This window comes from Babylonia areolata, chromosome 7, assembly GCF_041734735.1.
Source record: "Babylonia areolata isolate BAREFJ2019XMU chromosome 7, ASM4173473v1, whole genome shotgun sequence".
NCBI classification, from domain to species: domain Eukaryota; kingdom Metazoa; phylum Mollusca; class Gastropoda; order Neogastropoda; family Buccinidae; genus Babylonia; species Babylonia areolata.
In genome coordinates, this window is record NC_134882.1 from 26,656,052 (window position 1) to 26,681,987 (window position 25,936).

At 41.5% G+C, this 25,936-nt stretch overlaps 1 protein-coding gene across 1 annotated transcript in view; it reads left to right on the forward strand.

Annotated features, from left to right (window-relative positions):
- The window catches only part of LOC143284216 (amyloid beta precursor protein binding family B member 2-like), a 278,400-nt gene extending 263,813 nt beyond the window's left edge, over positions 1 to 14,587 (forward strand). The window contains exons 12-18 of the mRNA XM_076590882.1: positions 1,097 to 1,299; positions 5,652 to 5,738; positions 6,738 to 6,853; positions 8,294 to 8,367; positions 9,182 to 9,290; positions 11,870 to 11,932; positions 14,464 to 14,587. Of these exons, the coding sequence (XP_076446997.1) occupies positions 1,097 to 1,299; positions 5,652 to 5,738; positions 6,738 to 6,853; positions 8,294 to 8,367; positions 9,182 to 9,290; positions 11,870 to 11,932; positions 14,464 to 14,562 (751 nt within the window). The 3' untranslated portion in view covers positions 14,563 to 14,587. The remainder of the gene's footprint in view (positions 1 to 1,096; positions 1,300 to 5,651; positions 5,739 to 6,737; positions 6,854 to 8,293; positions 8,368 to 9,181; positions 9,291 to 11,869; positions 11,933 to 14,463) is intronic.
- The last annotated feature ends 11,349 nt before the right edge of the window (positions 14,588 to 25,936 follow it).

Below are 25,936 nucleotides of genomic sequence, written 5' to 3' on the forward strand. Positions count from 1 at the left end.
CTGGAACTGCACCTCAGTATGTTTATTACCTTTAAGTAAACAAGTCTGTTGCACTGGCTCTTAGTGCTGCAGCCTTGTAGGCTAGTTGGCATTTGGGAACCATCCCAACGCCGACTGCCCTAAAACGCTCTTGTCCGAGAGAGTGGGGATGTAACTTGGGCAAGACACTCTCCACTACAATCAAATTCTAGCCCAAATAGTTGGAACAGCAGTTGCCTCCTCTGCTGTTCTGATGGTCATAGTCGGACACGACTGACTATGTATATATTCCGCTGGTGACGGAATCTCCTGCGTTCCCACAGTGAGCTGAGAGACACGCGGCGGGGGAACGTGGCTGAACAAACCCGAGGTCCACTGCCTGTTTGTCTGTCACAATCCCTCACTTCAGAACAAAGTCTAAAAAACATTGTCTTTCAAGGAGTCACCACGTACTTGAATTAATGATAATAATAATCACGATTATGATAGAAAAAATAATAATACAAATAATGATAATAATAATGATAATATAATTTATTTTCCGTCTAATATCATCATCTTTGATGAACAGACTTTCAATGAATAAACGAACGAATCCACATACTTGAGGCAGTTTGCATTCTTTAGATCCACATCAATTTCTTCTATGCGTGTGTGTGTGTGTATGTGTGTGCGGGCGCGCGCGCGTATGTGTGCACATACATGTGTTTGAGCATCCATACGCGCATGTGTATATGCATGTGTGCGTGCGCGCGTTCTCGTGTGGTTTTGTCTGCATGCAGTGTTATTGCTTTAGCGTTTTGAGGTGTTAAGAAGTGCTTGGTACATGTATTATGATTACGAGTATTATGATTATTGTTATTATCATTGTTTTTACTATTATTATTATTGTTGTTGTTTTCGATGATGCTATTGTTGTTGTTGTTGTTACTATTATGATTGTTATGTTATTCTTGTTGTTGTTGTTGCTGCTGTTATTATTATCATTATTATTTATTGTTATTGTTGTTGTTAATTTTATTATCATTGATGGTTGTGCCTTGTGCGAACAGAACACTGAACATGCTGTTAATTTGTGTGTGTGTTTGTGTGTGTGTGTGTGTGTGTGTGTCTCCAGGGACTTTGCCTACGTGGCTCGGGACCGCATCAGCCGGGTGCACATGTGCCACGTGTTCCAGTGCGACACGCCGGCCCGGCAGATCGCCAACACGCTGCGTGACATCTGCAAGCACATCATGCGGGAGCGGGGCATCCACGCCGCCAGTCCTGCCGAGTCCCGCCTGCCCCGGCCCACGGACCTGCCCAACCTGGACAAACTGGGTCAGCACGGGTCGCCTCTCGTGGCAGAATGGTTAAGACGTTCAGCTGCCAAAATAAAGACTCCGTGTGGGTGTGGGTTCGATTCCCACTCTCGCTCTTTCTCTTAAGTTTGATTGGAAAATCAAACTGAGCGTCTTGCCTTTCGGGTGAGGCAGTAAACCGAGGTCCCGTGTGCAGCGCGCACTTGGCGCACGGAAAAAGAACCCACGACAACAAAAGTGTTGTTCTCTTGCAAAATTATGCAAAAAGACAACCACTCTGATGGGTACACAAATACATAAGCATGCACTCAAGGCCTGACAAGCTCGATGGGTTATGCTGATGCTGGTCAGGCAACTGCCATGCAGATTTGGTGTAGCGTATATGGATTTTTCCGAACGCAGTGACGTCTGCTAGAGATAGTGAAACTGAAAACTGAAACCGGTCATGTCTCACGGTATCAGTTTCAGGGAGGCGTCAAAATACATAGACGATCCATTTACGTTACACATCTACTTTAAAGATAGGTAACAAGACTCACTTGTGCTTTGCGCTTTAACCAGTCAAGGATTCATGAGAATAAAAAAATATATGTTAAAAATCGTTGAAAAGTGCTCTGTATTAAATATGATATATAAAATAGTGTTTGGAGAAGAAAAGAAAAGAAAAAAAAAGGTATGCGAGCGGGATCGAACCATGCATGTTCAGTTCCGAAGCAAGAACCAACCCCCACCGCTGCGGGACGTCATTCAACTGAATGTCATACTTAAAAGAATATTGACGTTTTCTTCTTCTTGCGAGAAATAGATGTGATAGAAGCGGATGTAATGACGCCGTTTAAATCAGGTTTTTTTGTGCACGGTGTTTTACTATACCTCGATTATTCTTTTATTTCGGCGGTAAAGGAGACTTTGCTATCCCTTGAAGCACAATTGTAAAGCAACACATGGTAGATCTCTAGATCTGCACGAACTAGTCGAAGTCTACAACGAGCTGAAAGAAACGATCGATTCAATTTTTCTTTTGTTTATTCCAGTTAATTCAGTGTCAACTTTAGAATATTTATATGCAGTAAAGACGTTGATGGTGTAGTTAGTATTACTGTATGTGTTCTGTCCAGAATTTGTTTTTCTTTCCTTTTAATTGTGAACAAGAAAACTTAAGGTTATGTCTTCGAAGACAACCAACCTGCAAAATGGCAAAGTTTTAAATAAAAGTATAAATAATATTCAACAGCCGGAATCTATCAATCAATCAAATATATTCAGTAATTTATTCAGATTAAGGCAAATTCAGGCATTATGAAACAGGATAAAGCTGAACTCTTTTATAACAAAGTTCAGCAGAGATGTTAAATGCATATGTGGAGAATCTATTTCTAGCAAATACATACTCTTTGAATGTCAGAGTCTGAAATCGTTTTTACCAAACTTCTCGGAACATTCTTTTGAATGTATTTTTGACAATTTCAAGATGTTATCTGCTATTGCAGAAGGTTTGCTGCATAGTCCAATTGGACATTTGTTGTAGTTGTTACAGTTGTTTGATGTCAGCATTTCCTTCTATATTGTGCCTATGTCTCCCCTTTTAATGGGTTTTTTTTTCCAATGCTCTGTATCTTTCCACACCACACACACACACATGCGTACACACACATACACACACACACACCATTCTTCACCCTCTGCCCAATACCGTTCCCACCACCACCACCCCTTTTTTTTCTTCTTTTTTCCCCCGTCTAATATCACTTAAAGTGGAAGACTACTACAACCAACCTGCTCGCAGGCCTAACTCAATGGGAAACGGTTTTTAAAATTTGAGGATTTCAGAACAAACCTCAACGAAATAAACCGTTAATGATTCGGGGGAAAAAACCGGCTTAATTCGGGAGACTTACAACCTGTTACTGATATGACTGTGAAGATTTTTTTCATACTATGTTTGAATCAAATTTGGTATTGACAGACAAGGTTTTTCAGAGAAAATGGCAATGTTAAAGTATACCACGGTCACACAGACACACACACACAGACAACTGAACAGCGGGTTAAAACATAGACTCACTTTGTTTACACAAGTGAGTCAATAAAAAGGAAGGAAGAAAGAAGCAGGTGTCAGTGACCTCGCACAAAGCCACCCAACGATTTGATCAGGCTTATGTGTGTGGATGTGTGTGTGTATGAAGACATCAACAAAAATGAAATACAATAAACACAGCGTAAACAAATAGAAACAGGACATGAAAACCAAAAATAGACAGCAGATTCTTACAGTTCTGTCACACACATGGTTTTTATTTGTTTTGTTTTTGTTTTTTGGTTTTTTTTTATTAAGATTATGACTAAGAGTGAATGCTTGAACAATGAATAATACAAAACAAGGCAGGCATTTTCTGCCAGGCGACATATGATGGCTATACTTTGGTGACCTTTTGCACAACAGGTCAGTGAACAATCGGGTGAGATGGAGTCAGTTTGGAAGTTGGAAATATCCGTACTGATGTAATACTATTGCATACTTTTCTGTCTCATGGAAAGCACAAATGTTTGAAAACTAATTCGCATGCATATCTGTGTATACAAGCTTGCACACACACACACACACACACACACACACACACACACACACACACACACACACCGTCACTGACTGGTACACACACACACACACACACACACACACACACACACACACAGTTTCAGTTTCTCGAGGAGGTGTCACTGCGTTCGGACAAATCCATATACGCTACACCACATCTGCTAGGCAGATGCCTGACCAGCAGCATAACCCAACGCGCTTAGTCAGGCCTCAGGTGCATGCTTATGTATTAGTGTACCTATCAGAGTGGATTTCTTCAACAGAATTTTGCCAGCGGACAGCACTCTCGTTGCCATGGGTTCTTTTTCAGTGTGTGAGGTGCGTACTGCACACAGAACCTCGGTTTATCGTCTCATCCGGATGACCAGACACTCAGTTTGATTTTCCTGTCAAACGTGGGAGAAAGGGCGAGAGCGGGTTGGAATCCACACCCTCACAGACTCTCTAACCATTCTGCCACCTTCTTCACACACACACACACACACACACACACCCCGCCGCGCTTCACTTCAACACACCCAACACTTTCACACTCGCTCACTCACTTTTCTTTTTAAGAAGACAGAAACTAATATCCAACAACAACTCATATTACAGTCCTTGCAGCCATCTGACTTGAAGAATGAAGGGGTAATATGAAAGGGAAAAACAGGTTTCGGGGAAAAAAACAACAACCATGAAACAATTTAATCCAGAAGCAAAACACAAACCCCCAAATAAATAAATAAATATATATATATAAAAAGTAAATAAAGGGGGGGGGGGGGCAAAACAACCTGGAAACAACAGCTTCAAAGGGTTCTGAGTTGTCCAACGGACACTCCGCAGGGGAGGTTCAATGTTTGGTTTCAACCAGAACAAGTGACGGGAGTCAGAAAAAACTCCAGGATATGCAGATGACTGAGGGAACAGCATGCGATTGTTGTTGTTTACAGAAACCTGACGGGCGCAATAACCGAATGGTTAAAGCGTTGGACTTTCAATCTGAGGGTCCTTGGTTCGAATCTCGGTAACGGCGCCTGGTGGGTAAAGGGTGGAGATTTTTCCGATCTCCCAAGTCAGTATGTGTAGACATGTTAGTGTCTGAACCCCCTTCGTGTGTATACGCAAGCAGAAGATCAAATACGAATGTTAGTGTTCGGTGCGTTATGGAAACAAGAAAATACCCAGCATGCACATCCCCGAAAACGGAGTCTGACTGCCTACATGGCGGGGTAAAAACGGCCATACATGTAGAAGCTCACTCGTGTACAACCGAGTGAACGTGGGAGTTGCAGCCCACGAACGCAGAAAAAGAAGTTTCAGAAACCCATCAACGACTTTCTAAAACAAACGCCATGAACTCCCTGCATGGGAGGTGTGGGGCTTTGATCTGCATCATCATCATCATCATCATTATCATCATCATTACCATCATCTTCTCCATTATCATGAGTATTACTAGTAATTATTGTTACCAGTATTATCACTACATTCACTTCTCCTTGTGTGTGTGCGTGTGTATGTGTGTTTGTATGTGCTCAGGTTTGTTTGTGTATGGTGTGTCATACTTGAACACATACATGTAATATGTATGTATAACTTTCATTGTAATCGCCACGAGCTCCCTCTCTGGGATGTATGGCCATAAATCTGCATTATTATCATCATTAAAAGAGGGTGTGGTTTCAGAGGTGATTATTATGATTGGAGGTGGTCTGATTTCAGAGGTGATTATTATAAAGAGGTGATTTCAGAGGTGGTTATTATGAAGAGAGGTGGTGTGGTTTCAGAGGTGACGTTCCCCACACCCATGGAGGAGCCCCGAAAGATCATCCGCTGTCACTACCTGGGCTGTCATGAGGTGTCCCGGCCTACAGGTGGGTACACTCTCTTCCTCCATCACCTGCATGTAGCTTTCAGCAAGGCAGTGTTGTTGTGAATCTGTGTGTGTGTGTGTGTGTGTGTGTGTGTGTGTGTGAATAAGAGATTGAGTATGTGAGTCAGAGAGAGGAATGGGTCTAGTCAACAGATCAGTGACCAGATGTATTTGTGTGTGCATATGTGTACACATACCCATACACATGCATTCATGTGTGTGTGAGTGTGTGTGTGTGTGGAGTGGACATAGCCAATGAATCAGTGGACTGGGTGTACTGTGTGTGTGACAGGAATGGACATAGTCAATGAATCAGTGGACTGGATGTACTGTGTGTGTGGAGTGGACATAGTCAATGAATCAGTGGACTGGATGTACTGTGTGTGTGAGGAGTGGACATAGTCAATGAATCAGTGGACTGGATGTACTGTGTGTGAGGAGTGGACATAGTCAGTGAATCAGTGGACTCGATGTACTATGTGTGTGACATGAATGGACATAGCCAATGAATCAGTGGACTGGATGTACTGTGTGTGACAGGAATAGGCATTGTCAATGAATCAGTGGACTGGATGTACTGTGTGTGACATGAATGGACATAGCCAATGAATCAGTGGACTGGATGTACTGTGTGTGACAGGAATAGGCATTGTCAATGAATCAGTGGACAGGATGTACTGTGTGTGTGACAGGAGTGGACATACTCAGCAAATCAGTGGACTGGATGTACTATGTGTGACAGGAATGGACATAGTCAATGAATCAGTGGACTGGATGTACTATGTGTGTGACAGGAATGGACATAGTCAATGAATCAGTGGACTGGATGTACTGTGTGTGTGACAGGAATGGACATAGTCAATGAATCAGTGGACTGGATGTACTATGTGTGTGACAGGGAGGAACATAGTCAATGAATCAGTGGACTGGATGTACTGTGTGTGACAGGAATGGACATAGTCAATGAATCAGTGGACTGGATGTACTATGTGTGTGACAGGAATGGACATAGTCAATGAATCAGTGGACTGGATGTACTACGGGGTGGCCCCGGAGAGGTGGACCTTTGTCAACGTGGCCATCGCCCCCTCCACCATCACCATCACCGAGCACGGGGTCACTGTCCTGTTTTAATCTTTCCTCTCTACCTGTCTGTCTTTCTCTGTATCAGCACTGAATCAATTACCTCTCTCTCTCTCTCTCTCTCTCTCTCTCTATCTATCTGTCTCCCTTTCTCTCTCTATCGCTTTCCACTCTCTTTCCTCATCACCTCTTCTTGCTGTCTTCCAATGTCCTCAGAAACAAGGTGCTAGGCTGACACAGGAGTGTTGTCTGGTTGGATGCCTATTTTTGTCCATCAGTCTGACTCACACTCACAATGTGTCTCATCTGCTGCTCTGTTGGGATGTGTTGTGTTTGTCATACAGTCTTACTCACACCTACCTGTCTCATCTGTCACCAGACAATGATGACAGGGATGGATGTGATGTAGGTAATTTTGATTAGCAATAAATCATGAACAGTCAGTCTCACTCATGTATGTTAAGTGTCTGTACTGCCAAATGGTGTTCATTAGTATTGAGGCTGAGATAGAAACAAGTGCATTATTGCTCAGGAAATTTGCATATTCCATAAAATGTATCTATAAAGTTGAGACTGTGATTCCAGTTTTCACAGCTGTGTCCATGGTGCACTGAATGCTGTTGTTTTCTGATGAAATGCCGAAGTCCACACCCTGCCATTCCTTAGTTCTTGTCTTTGATCACTGTGCCTGTTTTGTTTCAGTCTGGTGAAATTCATGTCTGTGCTGTGTTTTCCTCTCTCTGTCTACACTGACTTGGGTATATAATTTATGGTGTGTACCAGATCCCAGTCATAGGTTTCATCTTGTGAGTTAATATGTACAGACACAGGTGTAATGTGGTTTGTTAAAATCTAGCATCAGGGCTGTTGAAATGAAAATCACTTTGAGTACTTCTGAGTACTTCCAGGAAATTTTTATTCCAGACACAGCAGCAGAAATGGTAATGAATATGAAAATTTAGGAAACTATGTGAATGACTGGGTAACTGACTGAAAATGAGAAATGCAAATTACAGCTCTTCAACAAGAAAAAAGGTGGGGGTGGGGGGCAAAAAAAGGAACTAGGTGTTATTATAAAAATGACTTTGGGGATTATAACCTTGGCTTTCCCGTTAGTTCTGATCGATTTCCCATTTGTAACTATTTGACTTTGTTTCCTTTGTTTTTGTTACAAATGTTATGTGCCATCTTTTAATGTTCTGCCGGTACTTTAATCAGTATATATCATAAACGTCACCACTCATAATTTCTATGGCTGAGATAATAAAGCGATTCTGATTTTCGATTTCATCATAATTATCATTCTGTCCGTTACTGTTGGTGCACACCAGTTGAAGACACTCTCCACTATAATCAAATTCTAGCCCAAATAGTCGGAACAGCAGTTGCCTCCTCTGCTGTTCTGATGGTCATAGTCGGACACGACTGACTATCATATACACCAGTTGAAAATACTGTGTGTTCCATTTGCAGAATCCTGACAACATTGTCGAGGAGTGCCGTGTGCGCTTCCTGTCTTTCATGGGTATCTCCATTGCCAGCGTCAAGTGAGTGACAACCATGGCATGGGGTTTATTGCATGTACACTGGGGGGCACCCACACACACACACACACGCATGCATGCACTCACGCACGCATGCTCGCACACACACGCACACACACACACACACACATTCACACACACACTCATATGCATGCATGCACACACAGCACACGCGCACACGTGCGCGCGCGCGCACACACACACACACACACACACACACACACACACACACACACACTGCAACACATCACCTTACCACACCAACACCAACACTACACCAACACCAACACCAACTCTAAAAAATCATCTCAACACAACACAACACAGCACACCACATCACACCACAGCACAGCACAGTACAGCACAACACATCACACCACAACACAGCACAGCACAACACAGCACAGCACAGCACAGCACAGCACAACACAGCACAGTACAGCACAGCACAACACAGCACAGTACAGCACAACACAGCACAGCACAGCACAACACAACACAACACAGCACAGTACAGTACAGCACAGCACAACACAGCACAGTACAGCACAGCACAACACAATACAAGACAGCACAGTACAGCACAGCACAGTACAGCACAGCACAACACAATACAACACAGCACAGTACAACACAACACAACACAACACAACACAACACAACACAACACAGCACAGCCACCCAGCTTAAGCTTGTGTGCCATACAGATCTGACCGCTGCCTGTTATCAGAAGAGTGAAATGCTGTGCAGTGAAGGACAGCTGTGTCCTGGACTGCATGCAGTTGCTGATGGTGGTAATGGTGGTGATGGTGTGCAGACTGTGTGCGTTCGTGATGCACACCGCCCAAAACAAGTTCATGTCCCACGTGTTCCACTGTGAGCCATCGGCAGGCCCCCTGTGCAAAACCATTGAGGCCGCATGCAAGGTCAGTCACCTGGCTGCACGACTGTGACACGTGTCCTGTGTGGGGGGGGTGAGGTGTGAGTGTGTATGTATACATCTTCGTGGATGTGTACACGCCTGTGTGAGTGTGTACATACACATCTTTGTGTGTGTGTTTACAAACACATCTTTGTGAATGTGTGCACATCTGTGTGAGTTGTGCGTGCACATTTTTGTGGGTTTGTACACATCTGTGTGAGTGTGTATGAACTCATCTTTTTGGTGTTTACACATCAGTGTTTACACATCATCGATGTGGATGTGTACACATCTGTGTGAGTGTGTATGTACACATCTTTGTGGATGTGCACATGTCTGGGTTGTGTACATACACATTTTGTGCCTGTGTGAGTTGTGTATGTACACATCTTTGTGGATGTGTACACGCCTGTGTGAGTGTGTACATGCACATCTTTGTGAATATGCACACATCTGTGTGAGTTATGCATGTATACATCTTTGTGGATGTGTACACATCTGTGTGAGTGTGTACTGACTGACTGACACAGTGACCCACAGTATGTATAGCTGTCTTGCTGACTGACACATTGACCCACAGTATGTATAGCTGTCATACTGACTGACACAGTGACCCACAGTATGTATCGCTGTCTGTCTTACTGACTGACTGACACAGTGACCCACAGTATGTATAGCTGTCTGTCTTACTGACTGACACAGTGACCCACAGTATGTATAGCTGTCTGTCTTACTGACTGACACAGTGACCCACAGTATGTATAGCTGTCTGTCTTACTGACTGACACAGTAACCCACAGTATGTATAGCTGTCTGTCTTACTGACTGACACAGTGACCCACAGTATGTATGGCTGTCTGTCTTACTGACTGACACAGTGACCCACAGTATATATTGCTGTCTGTCTTACTGACTGACTGACACAGGAACCCACAGTGTGCATAGCTGTCTTACTGACTGACACAGTGACCCACAGTATGCATAGCTGTCTGTCTTACTGACTGACTGACACAGTGACCCACAGTATGCATAGTTGTCTGTCTTACTGACTGACTGGCACAGTGACCCACAGTATGCATAGCTGTCTGTCTTACTGACTGACTGACACAGTGACCCACAGTATGCATAGCTGTCTGTCTTACTGACTGACACAGTGACCCACAGTATGCATAGCTGTCTGTCTTACTGACTGACTGACTGACACAGTGACCCACAGTATGTATAGTTGTCTATCTTACTGACTGACACAGTAACCCACAGTATATGTAGCTGTCTGTCTTACTGACTGACACAGTAACCCACAGTGTGCATAGCTGTCTTAATGACTGACACAGTAACCAACAGTATGCATAGCTGTATGTCTTACTGACTGACTGACACAGTGACCCACAGTATGCATAGCTGTCTGTCTTACTGACTGACTGACTGACTGACACAGTAACCCACAGTATGTATAGCTGTCTGTCTTACTGACTGACACAGTGACCCACAGTATGCATAGCTGTCTGTCTTACTGACTGACTGACTGACTGACACAGTAACCCACAGTATGTATAGCTGTCTGTCTTACTGACTGACACAGTGACCCACAGTATGTATCACTGTCTGTCTTACTGACTGACACAGTGACCCGCAGTATGTATCACTGTCTGTCTTAATGACTGACACAGTTACCCACAGTATGTATAGCTGTCTATCTTACTGACTGACACAGTAACCCACAGTATGTATTGCTGTCTGTCTTACTGACTGACTGACACAGTGACCCACAGTATGTATCGCTGTCTGTCTTACTGACTGACTGACTGACTGACTGACTGACTGACACAGTAACCCACAGTATGTATCGCTGTCTGTCTTAGTGACTGACTTACTGACACAGTGACCCACAGTATGTATAGCTGTCTGTCTTAGTGACTGACACAGTGACCCACAGTATGCATAGCTGTCTGTCTTAGTGACTGACACAGTGACCCACAGTATGTATAGCTGTCTGTCTTACTGACTGACTGACACAGTGACCCACAGTATGTATAGCTGTCTGTCTTACTGACTGACTGACACAGTGACCCACAGTATGTATAGCTGTCTGTCTTACTGACTGACTGACACAGTGACCCACAGTATGCATAGCTGTCTGTCTTACTGACTGACTGACACAGTGACCCACAGTATGTATAGCTGTCTGTCTTAGTGACTGACACAGTGACCCACAGTATGCATAGCTGTCTGTCTTACTGACTGACACAGTGACCCACAGTATGCATAGCTGTCTGTCTTAATGACTGACTGACACAGTGACCCACAGTATGTATAGCTGTCTGTCTTACTGACTGACTGACACAGTGACCCACAGTATGTATAGCTGTCTGTCTTACTGACTGACTGACACAGTGACCCACAGTATGTATAGCTGTCTGTCTTACTGACTGCCGAAATGACCCATCATTCTGCATGGCTGTGTGTCTGGCTTACTGTCCGCCAGTTTGATTCTTGACTGATTGATTGTTGTTGTTGTTGATGCATTTACAAGTTGATTGCTTGATTAATTGATGATGTATGGATTGATCTCTTGATTGACAGCTGCGCTACCAGAAGTGTTTGGACGCACATCCACAGACTCCCAAGGCCATCAAGAATGGGAAGGTCAGTGTTCCTTGACTTGTGTAGGACCACAGCTTGGACGGTGTGTCTTGTTTTGCCGTCAGCCCGTCTATCTGTTTTCACCCATTGCTACTCAAGGCCCATCCAGCGCATTGCTTGTATTGCATTGTATTCTATTCTATTCTATTGTAACATAATGTAATGTATTGTATTGTATTGTATTGTATTAGCTTTGGGCTGCGGAGTCACATGCGCTGCCATTGCTGAATACACAGACCTTGTCATCGTCGGCTACTGACGGACTACAAAGAAGAAGAAGATGTATTGTATTGTATTGTATTGTATTGTATTGTTTTGTTTTGTTTTGTTTTGTTTTTTTGTTTTTTATATTGTTTTGCGTTGTATATATTAAACTGTGTTGTATTGTTTTGTATTACTTTTTTATCCTAACAAATTTCTGTGGGTGAAATTCTGTCTGTTCTCCCCAGGGAGAGCATATCACCACAGTGCAGAACCACCCTATTATTTTTCAGTCAGAAAGTGTATTTGTTTTGCTGTCAAAGAAGATTTTCCCACCACATTTTGCTAACTCTTTTCTTGCTGTGGGTTCTTTTACATGTGCTTAGTGCATGCTTCATTCCCTCATCCAAAAGACTAGTGCCCAGACCACTACTCAAGGTGTAGTGGAGGGGGGAGTAAAACTCATGGTCTGGTTGTGTGCGAGTGTTTTATTTTCTCCATTTTGCTTCAGTCAGTCTTGTGGTGAAGGCAGCTGCTGTGAACAGTTTACAGCACATGTATTCATACACGTCTGTTACTCTGTAGTTTTTGCTGTTTTTACTCACTTTGACTTCAGTAGTGATCAGTTCTCTGAGATGATAAAGTGGTCTTGATTCTGATGATTTTTATAAATTTTTCATTTTTTGTGTGATGTTCGTTGGTTGTTGTTTGTTGTTGTTTTTTTCAGAAGGAGTAGGAGCGTTCAAGTTTTATACTCCAGAGCAAAAATCACTGCTGTCAGGATTTTACATAAAATGAATGATACGCTTGTGACTGTGAACCAAGAAATGCAGTTTTTGACTTCCACACAGAATTTTTTTTTATGAAGTGGGTGTGTCGTGAAGTGATGGATCCACTTCCATGGAGGTCACAGAGGACAGAGGTCTCTTACAGTATACAGTGCAATATAATACAGTACAATGCAGTGCAATACAATACAGTATCAGCATCAGTATCAGTAACTCAAGGAGGCGTCACTGCGTTCGGACAAATCCATATACGCTACACCACATCTGCCATGCAGATGCCTGACCAGCAGCATAACCCAACGTGCTTAGTCAGGCCTTGAGAAAAAAATAAATAAATGAAATAAAATAAATAATAATAATGATAATGATAATAATAACAATAATAATGATAAAATGAAAAGACAATAATGTTGATAAATAGGCATATAAGCAAATAAATGTTAAACATGCAGACACACATATGATACAATACAGCCCAATACAATACAATGCAATACAATGCAATGCAATGCAATCAAATACAGTACAGCACAGTGTGACATGACATGACACGACTGCACACACCACAAAACATCAAATCACATCATATCACAACACATCACAACACAGTACAGCACAACAAAGCACAACACAACAGCACAGCACAGCACAGTGTAACACGACACGACACGACACGACATGACACAACACATCATATCACAACACATCACATTACATCACAGCACAACAAAGCACAACACAACAGCACAGCACAGCACAGTGTAACACGACACGACACGACACGACACGACTCAACACATCATATCACAACACATCACATTACATCACAGCACAACAAAGCAGAGCACAGCACAGTGTAACACGACACGACACGACACGACACGACACAACACATCATATCACAACACATCACATTACATCACAGCACAACAAAGCAGAGCACAGCACAGTCAACACAACAGTATCAGTATCAGTATCAGTAGCTCAAGGAGGCATCACTGCGTTCGGACAAATCCATATACGCTGCACCACATCTGCCAGGCAGATGCCTGACCAGCAGCGTAACCCAACGCGCTTAGTCAGGCCTTGAGAAAAAAAAATATATATATAAATAAAATAAGAAATAAAATAAATAAAATAGAATAAAATAAAATAAAATTAATTAATTAAATATAAAAACACAAAACAAAAAACAACACAACACAACACAGTCAACACAGCACAACACAACGCAACACAACGCAGCACAACACAGCACAGCACAGCACAACACAACGCAACACAACGCAACACAACACAGCACAGCACAGCACAGCACAACACAACGCAACACAACACAAAGCAGCACAGCACACCACAACGAAACACAGCACAGCACAGCACAGCACAGCACAGCACAGCACATCACAGCACAACACAGCACAGCACAGCACAGCACAGCACAGCACAACACAGCACAGCACAACACAGCACAGCACAACACAGCACAGCACAGCACAGCACGGCACAGCACAATAACTCACTGCCGACTTGCTGTGACCACAGAGCGTGGGGGCGATGTGGAGGGCAGGGGTGAAAGCCAGCATTCAGAGCATTCTGGGAATGGTGAAGACTAAAGCGGGCATGGCCGGTGCCCAGTGGTGAACAGACACCATGGTGCCTGCTGGCTGTCACATTGTCCCACAGACCTTGTGCAGGGAGCTCCAGGTCTGGGTGAGAGCGTCTTCAACGCTTGGAGAAAAGGAATGGTGTTTTAACGTTGGTTGGCAGTTGTCCCTGCAGTGCTAACAGAATGCTGCGTGAGATCGTGAGGTGTCATCACCTTCCTGAGCCCTGAGAGGTTGTGTGTTGTGGAGACCTGCATCTTGCAAGGACTTGGCTGTTTGCCGATCCAGCTTGTTCCATGGCTGTTGTAACTGGTTATTCAAGTACTGACAATGGTGTCTGCACTAAAACTGGTTGATTGAGTACTGACTATGATGTCTACACTAAAACTGGTTGATTGAGTACTGACTATGTCTACACTAAAACTGGTTGATTGAGTACTGACTATGTCTACACTAAAACTGATTGATTGAGTACTGACTATGATGTCTGCACTAAAACTGGTTGATTGAGTACTGACTATGATGTCTGCACTAAAACTGATTGATTGAGTACTGACTATGATGTCTGCACTAAAACTGATTGAGTACTGACTATGATGTCTGCACTAAAACTGGTTGATTGAGTACTGACTATGTCTACACTAAAACTGGTTGATTGAGTACTGACTATGTCTACACTAAAACTGGTTGATTGAGTACTGACTATGATGTCTGCACTAAAACTGGTTGAACAAGTACTGACTATGATGTCTGCACTAAAACTGGTTGAACAAGTACTGACTATGATGTCTGCACTAAAACTGGTTGAACAAGTACTGACTATGATGTCTACACTAAAACTGGTTGATTGAGTACTGACTATGATGTCTGCACTAAAACTGGTTGATTGAGTACTGACTATGATGTCTGCACTAAAACTGGTTGATTGAGTACTGACTATGATGTCTACACTAAAACTGGTTGATTGAGTACTGACTATGTCTACACTAAAACTGGTTGATTGAGTACTGACTATGATGTCTACACTAAAACTGGTTGATTGAGTACTGACTATGATGTCTGCACTAAAACTGGTTGATTGAGTACTGACTATGATGTCTGCACTAAAACTGGTTGATTGAGTACTGACTATGATGTCTGCACTAAAACTGGTTGATTGAGTACTGACAATGATGTCTGCACTAAAACTGATTGATTGAGTACTGACTATGTCTACACTAAAACTGATTGATTGAGTACTGACTATGATGTCTGCACTAAAACTGGTTGAACAAGTACTGACTATGATGTCTGCACTAAAACTGGTTGATTGAGTACTGACTATGATGTCTGCACTAAAACTGGTTGATTGAGTACTGACTATGATGTCTGCACTAAAACTGGTTGATTGAGTACTGACTATGTCTACACTAAAACTGGTTGATTGAGTACTGACTATGATGTCTACACTAAAACTGGTTGATTGAGTACTGACTATGATGTCTGCACTAAAACTGGTTGAACAAGTACTGACTATGATGTCTGCACTAAAACTGGTTGATTGAGTACTGACTATGATGTCTGCACTAAAACTGGTTGATTGAGTACTGACTATGTCTACACTAAAACTGGTTGATTGAGTACTGACTATGATGTCTACACTAAAACTGGTTGATTGAGTACTGACTATGATGTCTGCACTAAAACTGGTTGATTGAGTACTGACTATGATGTCTGCACTAAAACTGGTTGATTGAGTACTGACTATGATGTCTGCACTAAAACTGGTTGATTGAGTAATGACAATTATGTCTGCACTAAAACTGGTTGATTGAGTACTGACTATGATGTCTGCACTAAAACTGGTTGATTGAGTACTGACTATGATGTCTGCACTAAAACTGATTGATTGAGTACTGACTATGTCTACACTAAAACTGGTTGATTGAGTACTGACTATAAGATAAGATAAGATAAGATAAGATAAGAATAACTTTATTATCTCCACCTGGAGAAATTTGGTCAGGTGCATTATCACAACATAGACAAGTAAACAACATGGGGACCATAACTGTAAAAGCCAACAACAGCCCCAACAAATATTACGAAGATACAAATGTAAAAAATATCACATACATCGTTTCATACATACATCCACACACTGCAGGTAATAACTAGTATTCTTAATGTAAAAACAGAAAGAATTAAGAAACATTATTTGAATATAATTATAATTATATGTCTACACTAAAACTGGTTGATTGAGTACTGACTATGTCTGCACTAAAACTGATTGATTGAGTACTGACTATGTCTGCACTAAAACTGGTTGATTGAGTACTGACTATGATGTCTGCACTAAAACTGGTTGATTGAGTACTGACTATGTCTACACTAAAACTGATTGATTGAGTACTGACTATGTCTGCACTAAAACTGGTTGATTGAGTACTGACTATGTCTACACTAAAACTGGTTGATTGAGTACTGACTATGTCTACACTAAAACTGGTTGATTGAGTACTGACTATGTCTACACTAAAACTGATTGATTGAGTACTGACTATGTCTACACTAAAACTGGTTGATTGAGTACTGACTATGATGTCTGCACTAAAACTGGTTGATTGAGTACTGACTATGATGTCTGCACTAAAACTGGTTGATTGAGTACTGACTATGATGTCTACACTAAAACTGGTTGATTGAGTACTGACTATGTCTGCACTAAAACTGGTTGATTGAGTACTGACTATGATGTCTGCACTAAAACTGGCTGATTGAATACTGACTTTGATGTCTGCACTAAAACTGGCTGATTGAATACTGACTTTGATGTCTGCACTAAAACTGGCTGATTGAGTACTGACTATGATGTCTGCACTAAAACTGGTTGATTGAGTACTGACTTTGATGTCTGCACTAAAACTGGTTGATTGAGTACTGACTATGATGTCTGCACTAAAACTGGCTGATTGAATACTGACTATGATGTCTGCACTAAAACTGGTTGATTGAATACTGACTATGATGTCTGCACTAAAACTGGCTGATTGAATACTGACTTTGATGTCTGCACTAAAACTGGTTGATTGAATACTGACTATGATGTCTGCACTAAAACTGGCTGATTGAATACTGACTTTGATGTCTGCACTAAAACTGGCTGATTGAATACTGACTTTGATGTCTGCACTAAAACTGGCTGATTGAATACTGACTTTGATGTCTGCACTAAAACTGGCTGATTGAATACTGACTTTGATGTCTGCACTAAAACTGGTTGAACGAGTACTGACTTTGATGTCTGCACTAAAACTGGTTGAACGAGTACTGATTGTTCATGGTGCCTGCACTCTAACTGGCTGATCAAATACTGTTCATGTTGCCAGTGCTGTCACTTGTTGATCAGGTATTGACTGTTAATACCAACACTAACAGGTTGCTTTGTTTGTGATGCCTACACTCTAACTGGTTGATTCAGCTTTGAATGCTTATTATGCCTGCACTCTAGTTGTTAAAGTCATGTATATAATGCCTGCCACTTGACTTAGACTGGTCAGCTCTCGTCTTACCATCATCAGTGTCATTGAAGCCTATGGAGGTCTGCATCTTTGGTGCCTTACTGACATTTTGTCAAAGCTTCGTTCTTTGCTGAGATGTTCTGTTTGATGTTCAAACAAAACTGGTTTGAGAATGTCCACAATCATAAGCACTTTCATGGTTGATTGACTCTTTTGACTGCTGCTGACAAGAATGCTGTACAGTGAATGACTGTCACCTGACAGTGAAAAGACTGAGGTTTACAGGTCAGGAGGCTGGTCATTCTTTGGACTCCTTGTCACCATGAATTGCACTGCAGTAAATATCAATTACAACTTTGAAAAGTACACAAAAAGTCATGTTCCTGCACTTAAGGTTCATGCAGCACACTGGTTATATTTCACCCAGGTTCAACAGTTCAGGGGTTAACACGTGCTTTGACATGGTGAAAGTCTGCATCAGTGTGTGTGTGAGAGAGATGCAGTGTAAGGGAAATAACTCTAATACCAGAGCTGTGGGTATGACTGGAAGTTGTTGTGTCCCATGAAAATTTCTCTCAGCTCTTGCTTCGCTTTACAACACTGTTGTTTACATGCAAATAAAAGTTGATCAGTATCTTGCATGCACACAGATATATGTCATGTTCTTTTTGTCTTTATTTTGATAGTTTTTCTTCAGAAGCTCATAGACATGTGCTCTGTACCAATAAGTGTTGTCACAAAAATGTTTCATTGTTATCATAACTCAGTGCTTGACAGACAAACATAACTCAAACCAAAAGAATAAGGACAATGTCAAAAATCTTACAGAAATGTCAGATGACAAAGTGAAAACCTTGATCTGGGTTTGCCTGTTTGGGTTTTTTTCATGTTGTTGTTTGGTGGTTTGTTTGTTTGTTTTATTCACGGAACCAGGGAAACAGTGCAATGTTGAAACAAGTGACCAGCAAATCACTGCCACAAAACTGATAACACTTCGTTGAGTGTCTTCATGTGTGATGAACAACATGAGGTCAATGCCACACAGTATGACATAGTAATGCCTGGTATACATTATTTTTTCTCCATACCTAGTATGATAGCATTATCATTTTTGCTGCAATGTTGTTGTGCAATGTGATTTTTTGCCATAAATTAATCACATCCAAAAAAAAGTTTGTGATCTTTATGAATGTCATGATAAAGAAGAAATGTATTTCCATAGAACTAAATCATGTGCGGGAATAAATGACAGCACTTTGACACAGCATTCACATGCAAGCACAGCGCTGAAACAAATGGATGAAAGACAGAACTTCAGAACACATGCCGACAGAAGGCCAGAGAACCAATGAAGGGGAAAAGGTATGGTAATTCTGTAACGCTTGTCCCACCTGTCTGTGTGCAGAGGCTGAGTCTGAGCCTGAAGCAGAGTGTGCAGTGTATGTTTGGTTCCATGGCACAGCTGGTCTCCCCCAAGTAGCTGGCTGCGCTGTGCCCTGGCTTCAGCGTCGCAGGGGGAAAGCAATGTGTGATGTGGCATGTGTGAAGGCTGTGTGAATTCTGGGTTCTCTGCAGAACTGTCAACGACACACCACAATAAACGTGACATTCATTGTGTCTTTTTTTTGTCTTTTTTTTTTCTTTTTCTTTTCCTTTTTTTTTTTTTTTTTTTTTTCTTGTGGTTGGATGTAACTGAAGTGTTGATTTGACACCTGTGGTCAGCTGTGTAGGGGAGAGTAGCTATGTGTGCACAAACTATCAACACTGAAGTGCTTTGACATGAACTGGCCTAGAACTCGCTTGTTTTCCAGTCTGCTGAGTGTGCTGAGCAGTGTTAGTTGCAAATAAGCTTTTTGTGTGATGTCACAGTCTTTGCAGGTTTTTTTGTTTTTTTGTGTGTGTGGTTTTTTTTTTACTGGAAATGTGTCATTTTGTCACTGTGTGATGTTGTTGTTATGGGAGGATGGGGTTATCATAGAATGTATAGAATGTGGAGGAGAGACCAGTTTGATAAATATCTTTGCAGAAGGTTGTTGTTTTTTCAAAAGGTACGCCAGCTCACAATAGAATTTTGAACTGGATGATTAAACTAATACAAAAATACAAAGACAAGTTTTGGAGTTACAAAACTTGTGAGTTAGTGTAATTTACCAACTTTAATTGTGCATGTTAGGAAAGCAATTTTGACTCCCAAATCATTGATCTCTGCAAGACGGCCAACTATAAACTTGCTTTCCTCAAGTTAAATCTCAGAAACTGCCCCCTCTCTCCACCACCAAGCTGAATAGTCCTATGCAGCTCCGTGCTCTCCACTCTCACCCCCACCCCTACTTACTCCTTTACTTCCCCTTGAGAGTTGATGGATGGCCTACTTAGTGTTAGCCTGCTCCACGTCGGAGTATGGTGTGGTGGTGTGGGACCTATACCAAAACAAAGACTGTTGAAACAGTCCAGTGCCCAGCAGGTGTGGTTGACAACAAAAGATTTTTCAGATTGAGAGCCCTGGCAGTCTTGTATGACACACATTTTGTATTTATTTAACAGATTTTGATTTGTTTCATTTTGTTTTATTTCATTTTATTTATTGTTATTATTTTCTAGTGATGGAGTGAGAGGAATACAATGAAGCTGGTCCCATGCATATAACTCTTGCTTCTGTCAAAAAACGTATTTGTGTCCCTTTGATTATGGAGCCTCAAGAATGAGTCCAAAGCCAGGCAGTCTGGCTGACAACAAAAGACTGCAGGTTGAGGGCTTATACAACTCATATTTCACTCTTGTTGTTTTGTTTCATTTTAGTTTTGTTTTTTTGGTTTTTTTACTGAGAGAGGAACACGGAGGTACCCTATTCAGGGGAGAGAACTCTTGCTCCCATTCCCCCTGCTCTGCTCTCCCCCCCCCCACACACACACCCCCCCCCCCCCCCCCCCTCCCCCGAAAACTGCATGAATTTTGTGTTCCTTGCATTATTAGGCCCTAAGAATCGTATTTCCAGACCACTTAACAGTAGCAGCCCCTTTGACACAGATTCTATGATTATGGAGAAGGGAGATAGTGAAGCAGTTGTTTTGCTTTGGTGTCCCTTTAGATTATTCAATGATTGACAGTTAACTGGTTTCAGTTTCAAGGAGGTTTCAAACTGATTGATATATACTCGATATACGCCACACCACATCTGCTCAAAACATAATATAAAGAAGCAGATGCCTGACCTATGCATGAACCTGACAGGCTGGTTGGGCCTTGAAAGCATACACTAAATTTGTATAGTTAACGACAGTTAAGGATGTCCCTTTTAACTTATCAACTGATTCACTGCATTTTTTGCTTTGTTTGTTTTTTTGTTGTTGTTGCCTTTTTAACAGCAGATCATTAGTTGTAGTGTTTGGATCTGTCTGCACGCTCTGACACTTCCCAGAAACTGAAACTGACCTGATTAACATTTAACAAAGGGAGGATGTTGTCCCTTTCAGATTATAAGGTGATTGATTCTTAACATAGCTTGGGTTTATATTTGTTGTTAAGGATTGTCAGGAGAACTAGATGCAGTGATCTCTTCTCTGGTGCATCTGCACTCGTTTCACATACAGTGTCTACCAGTTTGTTTAAACTTTTCTCTTTTTTTTTTTAATTATTTGTGGTGGAGGGGAGATGTTCGTTAAGTCATTTTAAGGGGTTTTTTTGTTTGTTTGTATTTTTGTTGTTAGTGATGGTGATGTGTGTGTGTGTGTGTGTGTGTGTGTGTGTGAGGTTTTGAGTTGTTTTGTTGTTGCTGTACTGGTGTGAAACCCTCCCTCCTTGTGATACTTTGTTAAAAACATTGATTTAACAGTGATCTGAATGTTGTGTTGATCCTTGTTTTAATGGTGGTGATGATGGTTTTTGTTCTTCTTCTTGTTTTTTGACAGGGTGTAAGCAGTGTTGTAAAGACCAGTCAGCATTATTTTCCAGTGAAGTTTATGTGATTTGTTTATTGGGGTTTTGGGGTGGTTTTGTTGTTGTTGTTGTTGTTGTTTTTGTTTTCAGTGTTGCTAAGAGTGTTATTTGTGATGTAAGAAACAACTTTCATGGATTGTGCTGTTTTCATTGGTCTTTCAGTTGTTTCTTTTTTCTTTTTTCTTATTACTCATCATGACTGCATTACTGCTCCTTCATTAGTTTAGAAGTTACTAACATCCAATTCATGCATTATTCTCTGTGAAGTCAGGAAGTTGAGTAAGTCCCCACAATGAGATCAGCTTAGGTATTGTTTGAAATAATAGTTTGAATAAGTTGGCTGACATGTTTTCAGAAATGTACAGATGTAGAACTCTGCTGCAAAACACCACTTGGGAAATTAAGCTTTCAAACTGGTTTAATTTGCTCACCAGTTGGGCTGATTGTTTCAGTTAAGGTTTTGTTGTTGTTTTCTCTAGGTATGAAAAGGGCAGAAAGAAAGTGATGTGGTTAGAAGTAGGGAGAGCTCATGATCAAGTTTAACTGTGATAGTTTTATTTGGATGTTGTGATGTCTGGTAGTTTTTCAATATAGACGTCATTCCACTTCTTTTGTGGGGAAAAACAATGTGATACTGTACACCACTCCAGTTGCTGGTACCATTGTAGCCCATGGTCTGTTCAGCAGACTGTGTTTTTGTGCAGACTGCATATTTTTGTGCTGGCAAGCAACAATGTGTTTTGATATCTACGCTGTCAGCAAGGATGTGTGCTAACTGCATTATTATATAATAATGTGTTTTGATAAACAAGAAAATGTTTTCAATTAAACTTGAAATGCTTTCTGTATGTACTGAATTATTTTTGTACAGCAGTCACGTAGCGTTTTTTAACTTGTAATTTCAGCTTTGTTGTGTGTGAATGCAGATTAGCTGTGTTCAAGGTTTGATGATATGATAAGATACTACTGTACTGTGTGTGTTTTCTTTGAGAAAAGGGGAGAGCATCTTGTTGTTATCTCTATGCTTCATTGATTGATGTGCTAAGATATGTTTTCTTGTGATACAGTTTGTGTGCTTCACATGCAGTGAAATGGTAGGGTTTAATGAACTGCCTTCAGAAGCATGCACACTTTAGGATTTGTTGTTTTGTTTTTTCAAGATTTTAGATTTTTAATCAACTCGTGAACCATTTGGGCATAAAGGGTTTCAGAAAACAATTTTACAAAAACACTACTAGATTTTATCATAATGTTTGCACCAAAGATAAAATGTGTTAGCATTCCTTTATCAAAGGGAAAATGTCCTACACAACACTGCAAGTTATAATATGAATTCACTATATATGTCTTAACAGAACCCATTCGCTTGCATGAGAATACATACTTTCAGTATGACTATTTACCAGGTAACAACCTTTTATAAATATCAGAAAATCATGGACACTCCATGTTAAGATAAGATTCACCACCAACAGTATTCATGTTACATTTTCTACAAGCATGGCATTCTCTTTGAAATCCATTTACCCACCTTGTTTCAGTTTCAAGCTTGTGATCCTTGGTTTGAATCCTGGTCACAGTATAAAGGTGCAGATTTTTCTGTCTCCCAGGTCAGCAGATGTGCAACCTGCTAGTGACTTAACCACCACTATGTATATATGCATGCAGAAGATCAAATGTACATGTCATGGGTTATGAAAACAAGAACATACACAGCACGCACACCCCGAAGATGGAGTGTGGCTGTCTTCATGGCATCTAGGGTGAAAACAGGCGTGTGTGTAAAAGACCACTCATGTGTACAAGAGAAGGTGGGAGTGGCAGCCCACAAACACAGATGAAGAAGCACAATATGGGATGAAGACACTGTGATTGGCAATGGCCCAGAATTCTCTGTCATAATATGGTATTTTTGTCTTCTTACTGAACGTGTACTCTATACATGTTTTTTGTTGTTGTTGTTGTTTTGTGTGTGTGTGTGTGTGGTTCTGTTAGTCATCAGATTGTGTTTAAAATGAAATGTGATATATTTTTACAGCTTTTTTTGTCTTTTTTTAAATTTTCATTTATGCTCACTTTGCTTTTTATCCATATGGTGCTATATACACAAATCAACCACTTTTGTTGTTGAGTTAACTTTGTTTCGTTCAAATGACTTCATTTTTTAACATTCTGGTTTTTTGTTGTTTTAGTTTGGACAATGCTGTTTGCATTTATTTGAAGTAGTGCAATGCAATTTGTGTTATGTTCGTTTAATGTGTAGTGCCATGTTTTGTGCATTAAGTATACTGCTGTGCTTTATATCTTGTGTTGGTGTGATGGACACACAGTGTATATGTGTAACAGGGAGGAGATGATTTGATCTGCCATCCTGAATGGCAGAACTGGTTGGATGTCGGACTTCTGTCGAGTGTTCACCAGTGATCAGGAAGCAAAACATTTGAAAGTAAAGGCACTTTACTCCGATTTTCCTAGTCCACCTGTCTTCAGCCAGGGGGAGTTTAACAGCAGAGGAAGGAGAAGATTGGGCCCCCCCTTCCCAAGCTGAGTCCTAGACACAATGAACTTGTATTCACTGCCCATACGGCCAGTATCAGTATCAGTAGCTCAAGGAGGCGTCACTGCGTTCAGTCAAATCCATACACGCTACACCACATCTGCCAAGCAGATGCCTGACCAGGACCGTAACCCAACAATACAGCCATACATTTGCTATGGGACCTTTAGCCTTTTTTTCAATCCCTGAAACACTGATGACAGAACTCTGTGAAAACAGTGGGAATTGTGCGATCACGGAGGCTGTGAATGTTGTGTGTGTCGTATGTATGCATAATAATGTCAGGTGGCTGCTGTGAATGTTGTGTGTGTCGTATGTATGCATAATAATGTCAGGTGGCTGCTGTGAATGTTCTGTGTGTCGTATGTATGCATAATAATGTCAGGTGGCTATCTTTTACTTTTGTTGCCCGCCCCTTGGTATTTCTGTGATAATTTTATTGGCTTTTCCTTCTTTTTTTTTTTTACAGATTTGACTAGACTCTCTGTCTCTGTCTCTCTCTCAGATCAGGCCTATACATGAATTAACCCTCTCTCTCTCTCTCTCTCTCTCTCTCTCTCTCTCTCTCGCTTGCTCGCTCTCTCTTGCTCTCTCTCTTCTGTACTTGTACAGTTTTTGTTTGTAATTTTCCATCTGATGAAGAGACGTGGAGGCAGACACCAAGAAGATGGGCGTCACCAGGAAGCAAAGGCAGAGGATAGGGGACTGTGGAGACGCTTGTTGACTCACTATACCCCAGGAGGGGTGACAGGCCCAAGTATGTTTCCACCCAAGTCTTCCTTTCAGTTAGCTCAGCCTGCCGACTTGTGATCAGCTTTGTTCCTGTGAGACAGGAAAACCATTGAAAGGTGGAAAGCTTTGCTCCTGTGAGACAGGAAACCCATTGGAAGGGGGAAAGCTTTGTTCCTGTGAGACAGGAAACCCATTGGAAGGGGGAAAGCTTTGTTCCTGTCAGACAGGAAACCCATTGGAAGGTGGAAAGCTTTGCTCCTGTGAGACAGGAAACCCATTGGAAGGGGGAAAGCTTTGTTCCTGTGAGACAGGAAACCCATTGGAAGGGGGAAAGCTTTGCTCCTGTGAGACAGGAAACCCATTGGAAGGTGGAAAGCTTTGTTCCTGTCAGACAGGAAACCCATTGAAAGGTGGAAAGCTTTGCTCCTGTGAGACAGGAAACCCATTGAAAGGTGGAAAGCTTTGCTCCTGTGAGACAGGAAAACTGTTGAAAGGTGGAAAGCTTTGTTCCTGTGAGACAGGAAAACTGTTGAAAGGTGGAAAGCTTTGCTCCTGTGAGACAGGAAAACCAGTTGAAAGGTGGAAAGCTTTGCTCCTGTGAGACAGGAAAACTGTTGAAAGGTGGAAAGCTTTGTTCCTGTGAGACAGGAAAACTGTTGAAAGGTGGAAAGCTTTGTTCCTGT